This window comes from Pollachius pollachius, assembly GCF_949987615.1.
Source record: "Pollachius pollachius genome assembly, chromosome: 8".
NCBI classification, from domain to species: domain Eukaryota; kingdom Metazoa; phylum Chordata; class Actinopteri; order Gadiformes; family Gadidae; genus Pollachius; species Pollachius pollachius.
Genome location: NC_136941.1, coordinates 3,695,238 through 3,705,633, shown reverse-complemented (window position 1 = coordinate 3,705,633; position 10,396 = coordinate 3,695,238). Strand labels below are relative to the sequence as shown.

At 52.2% G+C, this 10,396-nt stretch overlaps 1 protein-coding gene across 1 annotated transcript in view; it reads left to right on the top strand.

The window, feature by feature from the left end:
* Positions 1 to 10,396, top strand: part of LOC307079793 (plexin-A1-like) — a gene marked incomplete at its 5' end in the record, with an annotated part of 107,913 nt that overhangs the window by 62,501 nt on the left and 35,016 nt on the right. Inside the window, 7 exon segments of the mRNA XM_079742299.1 lie at positions 277 to 309; positions 311 to 383; positions 386 to 413; positions 1,970 to 2,117; positions 2,119 to 2,159; positions 7,626 to 7,719; positions 9,117 to 9,353. Of these exon segments, the coding sequence (XP_079598425.1) occupies positions 277 to 309; positions 311 to 383; positions 386 to 413; positions 1,970 to 2,117; positions 2,119 to 2,159; positions 7,626 to 7,719; positions 9,117 to 9,353 (654 nt within the window).

Here is a 10,396-nt window from a genome sequence, read left to right as displayed (position 1 = left end):
CCTCCCCCCCTCCCTCCCCTCCCTCCCTCTCTCCTCCCTCCCCCCTCTCCCTCCCTCCCTCCCACCCTCTCCCTCCTTCTCCCTCCCTCCCTCCCTCCCCCCTCCCCCTCCCCACTACCTTCCCCCTCTCCCTCCCCCTCCCTCCCTCACTCTCTCCCCCCCTCTCCCTGTCTCCCTCTCCCCCACACCCCCATCATCACAACTCTGTCTCCCTCCCCCACTCTCCTCCCTCTCCTCCCTCTCCCCCCCCCCCTCCCCCCCCCCCCCCGGCTCCAGTCCCCGTTCTTCTCCAGCGTGCAGCCGTCCCAGGGGCCCCCTCTCTGGGGGGACCCGCCTCACCATCGAGGGGACCCACCTCAGTGCCGGCAGCAGCGTCAAGATCACCGTGGCCAGCTGCCCTGCAGCTTCAAGGGGTGGGTTGTGTGTGTGTGCATGTGTGTGTGCGGGTGTGTGTGTGTGTGTGTGTGCTGTGTGTGGGTAGGTGGGTGGGTGGATTGGTGTGGTTGTGTGTGTGTGTGTGTTTCAATGCAGGTGTGTGTGTGTGTGTGTGTGTGTGTGTGTGTGAGTCTATGCAGGTGTGTATTTGTGTGTGTTTGTGCAAGTGTACGTGTGTCTGTGTGTGTGTGTGTGTGGGTGAGTGTGTGTTTGTGTGCGTGTTTCTAAGCAGCTGTGTGTGTGTGTGTGTCGATGCAGGTGTGTATGTGTGTGCAAGAGTGTGTCTGTGTGTTTGTGTGTGTATGTGTGTGTGTTTGTGCGCATGCTGAGGCTTAGGCAGGTTGTGTGTGTGTGTGTGTGTTTTTGTGTGTTTGTGTCTGTGTGAGAGAGATAGATAAGGTTAGTGACTAAAACATGTGAATGTGTGACAGTGCAGAATAATGCATATCGCACTCAGACACACACCCGCACCCACACACACACACACACACACACACACTCACACACACCCCCGACAGTATGTTTAGCTTCCTCATCACCTGGTGTGAAATCATGCTAATGCTACGTGTGCTGTATGTCAAATGCATGGGATTAGCTTCTCACCGCCTAAGCTATGCGATGGCGGCTTCCTGCTAGCGCTGATGTCACAGCTCGCATCAGACTGTCACTGCCTCTTCCCACACACAGGCGTGGACTATCACAAAGACCCACACATATATACACACACACACACAACCACACACACATTCCGACTCTCTACGGTTGCAGGGTTTTCATTCCTGTATGTTGCTGTTAGTTTACTAATGTGTATATGAAAAAGGACCCCGGGTGTGTGTGTGTGTGTGTGTGTGTGTTTGTGTGTGAGTGTGTGTGTGCGTCACATCTAATAAGAGTTGCTGGAGTGTGCGTTGTGTGAATGGGGTTGCTATGGTAACGCAGCAAGGGACTTAGCAGGAGTATAGAAATTACGGACAAATTCCTCTTCTCCTTCACCTCTGCCTCTCCCTATCTCCCTCACTTTCTTTCTCTCTCTCTCTCTCTCTCTCTCTCTCTCCCTCTCCCTCTCTCTCTCCCTCTCCCTCTCCCTCTCTCTCTCTCGCTCTCTCTCTCTCTCTCTCTCTCCCTCTCTCTCTCTCTCTCTCTCTCTCTCTCTCTTTATGTCTCTCGCTCTACATCTCTCTCTCTCTCTCTCTCCTACTCCTACCTGACGGCCAGAGCAAGAGAGCGAGAAGGCGTAAAGCCTTGTAGCCTTATAGCAAATCTAAACTCACAGAAACACCGACACACACACACACACACGCACACACAGACACACACACACACACACACACAAATAAGTGCTTCGTCATGCACTCTCTCTGCCATCCTCACTTCCTTTTTCTCTCTCATATCTTGTCTCACATCTTTATTCCCCCCTCTCTCTCTCTCTCTCGCTCTCTCTCTCTCTCTCTCTCTCTCTCTATATCTCCCCTTGGAGTGTAAAAAACTGAATCTCGCTCCCCCTCCCTTTCATTCCCCCCCACTCTCTCTCCAGGAGGAACGGGGGCGAGATAGTATGCATCACGCCGGCTGGGGGCGTGGCTCCGGGGGGCGGGCCTCCCCCAGGGGGCGTGTCCGTCCAGGTGGACATCGACTCGGCCGAGCTGAGGAACCCTGACGTGCGCTTCAACTACACGGAGGACCCCCACCGTGCTGCACATCGAGCCGGAGTGGACCATCGCCAGGTGAGACCCCCTCCGGACCCCTCTGTACCCTCTAGTCCCCTCAAGACTCCTCAAGACCCTCTGGACTCCTCTAGAACCCTCTAGAACCCTAAAGACCCCTCTAGAACCCTCAAGACCCTTTAGACCCCTTCAGATCCCTCAAGACACCTCTAGACCCCTAAAGACCCTATAGATCACTTCCAGATACCTCAAGACACCTCCAGACCCCTAAAGACCCTATAGACCCTATAGACCCCCATTCAGATCCCTCAAGACACCTCTAGACCCCTAAAGACCCTATAGACCCCCTTCAGATCCCTCAACACACCTCTAGACCCCTCAAGACCCTATAGACCCCCTTCAGATCCCTCAAGACACCTCTAGACCCCTCAAGACCCTATAGATCCCTTCCAGATCCCTCAAGACACCTCCAGACCCCTAAAGACCCTATAGACCCTATAGACCCCCATTCAGATCCCTCAAGACACCTCTAGACCCCTAAAGACCCTATGGACCCTATAGAACCTATAGACCCCCTTCAGATCCCTCAAGACACCTCGAGACCCCTCAAGGCCATATTGACCCCTTCCAGATCCCTCAAGACACCTCAAGACCCTATAGACCCCCTTCCAGATCCCTCAAGACTCCTCAAGACCCTCTAGAACCCTATAGAACCCTAAAGACTCCTTTAGAACCCTTAAGAACCTATAGACCCGCTTAAGATCCCTTTAAGACACCTCTAGACCCCTATAGACCCTATAGACCCCCTTCAGATCCCTCAAGACACCTCTAGACCCCTATAAACCCTATAGACCTCTTCAGACCCCTAAAGACCCTATAGACCCCCTTCAGATCCCTCAAGACACCTCTAGACCCCTAAAGACCCTATAGACCTCTTCAGGTCCCTCAAGACACCTCCAGATCCCTTGAGACTCCTCTAGACCCTCAAGACTCCTCTAAACTTCCCAAGACCCTATAGACCCCCTTCAGATCCCTTGAGACTCCTCTAGACCCTCAAGACTCCTCTAAACTTCCCAAGACCCTCTAGACCCCCTATTGACCCTCTCAGGACCCTCTCTGGACCCTTTCGACCCCTCTAGACCCCTCTGAACCTCCTCTAGAGAGGCATGAGAGAGTGCACGTGAAAGTGCATGAGTGGAGTCATAAACTGATGACCTATCTGGTCCGACGGATTCATGAGGAGGAGGAGGAGGAGGAGGAGAGTTTTGTCGAGCAGGAGTGTTGGGAGTATGAACTAACGATGTGTGACGGGTGGAGGTTGTGGGGTTAGAAAGAGAGAGAGAGGTCTTGGGAACACGGCGGTATTTGACCTAAGAGACTTGTCTGAGGCAGAGCGAGATAGGAAGAGAGACACAGAGGGAGGGAGAGAGAGACACAGGAGCAGAGATGAGTAAGAATGAGAGCGGAGAAGAACAGAGTCCTGACAAAAGCTTTAGACAAAGGAGGGGCGATGGAGAGATAAGGAGGTTCAACGACAGCAGGCCCCGAGACTTTCCCCAGGTAGGAGACAATTCTATACTCCACCTGGACGCCTGGCACAGGCCCCCACACACACACACACACACACACACACACACACACACACACACACACACACACACACACACACACACACACACACACACACACACACACACACACACACACACACACACACACACACACACACACACACACACACACACACACGCACACAGACCTTCCGACAGACACCTGGACTGAGCGACCATGCTGGCCCTGCTCCCAGCACACAGACGCTATCTGCTGACGTCTCTCTCTCGCCGCGACGCGCCGCTCCTATCAGAGGGACACAAAGCACCCATCTAGAGAGAGGGGAGGGCGAGCTCCGCTGGCTCTCTCAGACAGTGTTGGAGCGCGGGCCGTCCTCGCCGTCTGCTCAGTCACATGGCGCCTGGGACGCGCTGAGGCGCAACCTGAACACACAAAAGGAAGGGATTCGAGATGGCAGTCAGGTGTTCTGTTATTTATCTATTTGCTCATTATGGAGTCATTTGACAGACATCGTACCGGTCACTAAGGAGCAGGTAGGGGTTAGACAGCACAGAGACAGGTCATTAAGGAGCAGGTAGGGGTCAGACAGTACAGAGACAGGTCATTAAGGAGCAGGTAGGGGTTAGACAGTACAGAGACAGGTCATTAAGGAGCAGGTAGGGGTTAGACAGTACAGAGACAGGTCATTAAGGAGCAGGTAGGGGTTAGACAGTACAGAGACAGGTCGTTAAGGAGCAGGTAGGGGGTAGACAGTACATACACGGGGCATTAAGGAACAGCTTAGACTCCCAGCTTTTCCATAAATACATATTTTGCTGATTTATTTATGTCCTACTATCATGCAAGTCAGCATGGAGAAATGTTGAGGGAAATGAGAAATCCAATGAGACACCTCCGCGCCTCCGCCCTGACCTGAAGACCTCCTCTAGCCCAGGAGAGAGGTTCTGAGTTCAAACCCCAGGGTTGGAACACACTCCAGGCCTGCCTGGAGCGGGCTGCCCTCTCCTCCACCCGCTCTGAAGGACTTGGATCGGAATATGTTGCTGCTTCAGTTCACAGCTCCTGCTGCTGTCCACTTTCTAAAATAGGAAAGTGTAAACTGTAGCCTAGTTGTAGATCCTAACTAGGCTAGCCTCTCTCTCTCGCTCTCTCTCTCTCTCTCTCTCTCTCTCTCTCTCTCTCTCTCTCTCTAATTCTCTCTCTCTCTAACTCTCTCTTAAACTCTCTCTCTCTCTAACTCTCTCTTAAACTCTCTCTCTCTCTCTCTCTCTCTCTCTCTAACTCTCTCTCTCTCTAACTCTCTCTCTCTCTAACTCTCCCTCTCTCTCTAACTTTCTCTTTCTCTCTCTCTCTCTAACTCTCCCTCTCTCTCTCTCTCTCTAACTTTCTCTTTCTCTCTCTCTCTAACTCTCTTTCTCTCTCTCTCTATTTCTCCCTCTCTCTCTCGCTCTCTCTCTCTCTCTTTCTAACTCTCTCTCTCTCTCTCTCTCTCTCTCTCTCTCTCTCTCTCTCTAACTCTCTCTAACGCCGCCACATCTTCCTGTGGCTACAGAGGCGCTGAATCTTTCATGAGGCTGCTCCGCGTCTAAACAGCCCTGGACCTGCAGCGAGGAGAAGAGAGGGTGTCTCCGGAGAGTCTGCGGGAGAGATGCTGACACCGTGCTGTCTGTTAGGGGACTGGAACAGAGGCAGGCGGGGGTGTAAACACCTGATGTTGAAGCAAGGGGTACTGCCACGGTGGGGCAGCGGCAACAGGCCACACCAGCGCCTGTCTGCCTCGCTGGCTCCTGCAGGAACAAAGCGCTTTCAACACACTTTCCCTGCTGGGATTGGAAACCGCGGTTATTGTTGTTATAGATATCGGACGTCAAGGGCAGGGATAAGAGGTGACGGATGAGTCTGGGTTACTCCTGTACGCAGTGAGACCGGCCCAGCCCGGGACTGATACGCAGAGCGTACCATGTCTCCTCAGGAAGAACAACGTGTGTGAGACGTGTGTCTCAGGAACATCAGAGGGTAGGAGACATCGTACCCTCTGTGTGCCTCAGGAAGCACAGCATCACAGAGCCTAGGTGACATCATACCCTGCGTATATCTCAGGTACATCCTCACAGGGTAGGAGACAATGTTCCCTCCTGTGTATCTCAGCAAGCACCGCATCTTCAGAGGGTAGTAGACATGGTACCCTATGTGTGTCTGAGGAGCATCTTCAGTGACCGCTGTCGTTCCAGCAGCCTCCTCTCCTCCACTCCCCCAGACGCATGGCGCAGAACTAACGCAGTTCTTCTCCAACTTTCACAGCAACAACTTCCCTGCACTCTCCCGCTCTCCGCTTCACCGCTAATCCGTCGGGGTGCGGATCAGGAGGAGAACTCGCCCGCGGTTATTTGAGGGTTTGATGAAATATATTTTTCATAAAAACCTCTGGCAGGTGGGCTTACTCCAAAGTACCCCGGTGCCTGGGGAGGATTCAGGAGTTTGACGCGGGTTCCTGTGCACGCTGCCAGCTGGCTGCTGTTAGCGCGGTAGCGTGGTAGCGGGCTAGCAGGCTAGCCGGTGCAGCAGCGCCCCCGGCCGCGGCGAAAGGCTGTTAATTTCCCCGTCTGGGCGCGGGCCAGGGTCTGCCAGGGTCTGGGCTGGCGGGTGGATCCAGACGCCAGGGGAGAGCGGGCAGGCCGGCGGGCCCAGGAACGGAGGCATGTGTGGGGAGCGGAGACAGGAGCCAGAGACCCGGTTCACCCGCTCCAGGCTAGGCGCGGCCGGCCGGGATTGCTCCCTATTAGATTGTTAATATTTACACAGCCGGCTCTTAGACGTCTTCAGGGCTACAGGAAGTAGAGAAAAGTTTCTCTTCACTTTCCTCTCTGGCTGCGTCTCTCCGTCCCCGTCTGCTTCTGTCTCTCTGTCTCTCTCTGTCTTTCTGTCTATCTTACTCGGTGTCTCTTCTGCTCTTTCTTCCTCTCTCTTCCTCTTTTCCTCTCGCTCTTGTCTCCCTCTCTCTCACCATCTCCCCATCCTCTCTTTATTTGTCTTTCACCCTTATCTCATCTCTCTCTCTCTCTCTCTCTCTCTCTCTCTCATTGTCATGCTTTTTTTCTCTCTCTCTCTCTGATGAATTGCATATGAATTGCATATGTATATGGAGCCAAGGGCTGTGTCCGTGTGTGTGTGTGTGTGTGTGCGTCACATCGTCCACACCACACACACACTCATAACCGGTTTTCAGCGGGTCATGTGACCCTGTGTTGTGGTGCCATCCACTATTTCACTTTCCGTCGCTTATTTATCATTTATCTTCTTTTGGGTGTTTTTTCATTGAGTCGTCCTGCGTGTCTTTCCCGGCGCTGCCAGAAATGGTAATGTTGACATAAATATGTTAATAAAGGTTATGCTCCGCTGATGTAAGCCTGTGAAACTGCAAATTGCCGGTTGTCGGGTTTAGATTGTGTTTCTGTAAACTACGTCTGCGCTGCGCTCATTGCTGCATCTGCTGTTTAATATTCAGACGGATCTTCTGTTCTGACAGAAGAACGTCCTCCTGGTCCACCAATCACAGAACGCCTTCTCACAAACATCAAACATCTCTGTACTCTCTCCCTCCTTCCCTTTATCTATTTCCTGAGTTATCTTTCCCCCTCTCTCCCCCTCTCGCTCCTTCCCTCCCTCTCTTCCTCTATCTCCACCTCTCTCCCCCCTCTCATCCCCCTCTCTCCCCCTCCCTCCCCCCTCTCATCCCCCTCTCTCCCCCTCTCATCCCCCTCTCTCCCCTCCCCACCTCCCCCTCCTCTGCTCAGAGGAGCCTGAGCTGGGAGTCTAGCCTTCTGGGAGTCTTCTCCTTCTGACGAGTCCATCTTGGATCTAGCAGTGTCCCTCGGTTTCTTGTCTCCCCCCATCCCTCAGTATGAGGAGGCCATGTTGGATCCAGGGGTGTAACGGTTTCCTGTCTCTCCCCAGCGGTGGGACTCCTCTGACGGTGACGGGCACCAACCTGGACACCATCAGAGAGCCTCGGATCAGGGCCCGCTACGGCCGGGCCGAGTCCCTCCATGTGAGTACACACACACACACTAGTACGGACACACAAACACACACACCCACACACACACACACACACACATACGCACTCATACACTCACAAACACACACACACACACACACACACACACACACACACACATATACACACTCATACACTCACAAACACACACACACACACACACACACACACACACACTAGTACAGACACACACACACTGGTACAGACACACACACACAAACACACACACACACACATACACATATGCACTCGTACTCTCACACAATAACACACTCACATAATAACACACACACTAGTACAGACGCACATACAGACACACACTAGTAGACTCACACACATCTCATAGACACAGATACACACATGAACACACAGACACACACATAAATGCTGTATGTGTGATACACTAGTGCGCTCGCAACGTTACACACACATCACATACACACATTGCATACACACAGACTCACACATGAATTACCCATGCGTGACACATGACCATCCTAAACACACGAGGCAAGACAAACACAGACACACATGTCACTGTGCGACCGCAACACACGCACACACGCCCCCCAAGTCGGGAGGTGTCAGACTGTCTGGGTCTCTTGTCTCCAAGGCAACGACACTCCTCCTCACCCATCACAACCTCAGGCTCTGTAGGCTCCAAATGTCACCACTCTGTGTGTGTGTGTGTGTGTGTGTGTGCGTGTGTGTGTGTGTGTGTGTGTGTGTGTGTGCGTGTGCGTGTGTGTGCTAGGAGGTGTGTGTGAGAGCTTGTATGTATGTGTGTGCGTGTAGGTGTGTGAGAGCTTAGTAGACAGGGACAGAGGGGGAGAGAGAGAGCGAGAGCGGGGTGAGGGAGACAGAGAGAGAGAGAGAGAGACAGAGAGAGAGAGAGAGAGAGAGAGACAGACAGAGAGAGAGAGAGGAGCGACAGCGGATATATCTGGAACAGGACTCTGTCGTGCAGAAAATGGACACTTAAACGGTTTCGTCATCTTTTGATGATTTGAGGAAGTTTCCGTCAACTTAATCTCCATCTTTCACCCTCTCATTTCTCCCATTATCTCTCTCTCTCTCCCTCATGCTGTCGTCCTCTCTCACCCGTCCATCCCTGCCCATCTATCTTTCTCAGCCCCTCTCTCTCCCTGTCATCCACCTCTTTCCACCATGGGATGATGCGACGTGTCTTTATGTCCTCGGTTCCTAATGCCTCTAAGGTCAACCCGTAGAACCTAAACGCCCAAGGCCGTACCCTGAAAGACCCCCTCTGTCCCAGAACGGACTCTAAAGACCTTAAAAACCCGCTCTGTCCCAGACCCGAATCACCCCAAAGACCCTCTGCTCCGTCCCAGCCCCTAAAGACCCTGTGCCCCCGCCTGTCCCCTCAGAACTGCACGGTGTTCAGCACCTCCGTCATGGTGTGCCTGGCCCCGTCGGTGGCCCACTCGGACCGGCTCTTCTCGGAGGCGGGGTCCGGGCCTGACGAGCTGGGCTTCGTGATGGACGCCGTGCGCAGCCTGCTGGTGCTCAACGAGACCTTCAGCTACTACCCCGACCCGGTGTTTGAGCCGCTCAGCCCCTCGGGGGTCCTGGAGCTGAAGCCCACCTCGCCGCTCATCCTCAAGGTCAGGACACGCACGCGCGGGCACACGCATACGCGGGCACGCAGACGCATACACACGTACGAACGCGCAAATACACGTGCAAGAACACACGCAAATGCACACATACACACAAGCATACACACGCACATGCACACATACAGACACAAACACACACATATATACGCTCGTGCACTCACCCACACACGTACACAAAAACGTTGCAGAAATGAAACTATTTACATTTTCTGGTTTTACGGTTTCATCAACAATACCAACTTGAATTGTATTGATTTTTTTGTTTGTTTGTGAGTGGGACTGAGAAAAAGTTTTCTTGGACCTGCTGAAAAGGACACACAGTTATCTGACTATAAGTGTATCCTAATAAAGTCTCTCGAATACACACAAACAGACACACACACACACACACACACACACACGATGATTACTACTTTCATATTCTTCTCATACAAGGATACCCTTTAATTGTGTTCACATAGTATGCTGGAGTAAAATAAATAAAAAATAAGAAGCATAATTAATTGTAAGTTACCTGAGCGAAGGCCAATTTGTACTCTTCTGTCAACCAATCAGAGGCTGTCTTCCTTTGCCCTCTGGGCCCGGGAACACGTTTTTTCCAGTTTGTTTAATTAATTTCTTTATACTCTGGCAAAGCGCTGCAGTTGCGACAGCTGCAAGAGATTTGAATTCTATTAACTTTTTAATTTTCCTTAACCGGACCAAAGTGTTTGAGTTTAATTAGTGGATCAACGTTTGAGACGGTAGACTCCTTATCGCCCGACTCGCGTCTGTAACGTGAGAAGTTTATTTCGGTAATGTGTCGCTTACTGCGTATGGCTTACCTTAAATCACCACGGCAACACTGCCATACTCGAACCGCGTTGGATCTCGGCTTTAAAAAGTTAAAAAAAGAAATTCTCAGCTTTAAATGGTTTAAACATTTTTCTCAGCCTTAAAAGTTTTAAAAATAAATTATCGTATTGTGTAGTCTGTGCACACGTTGAGAAAAGACGAGGGAAACCGAACCAAACTTTTTACTCCCTTCC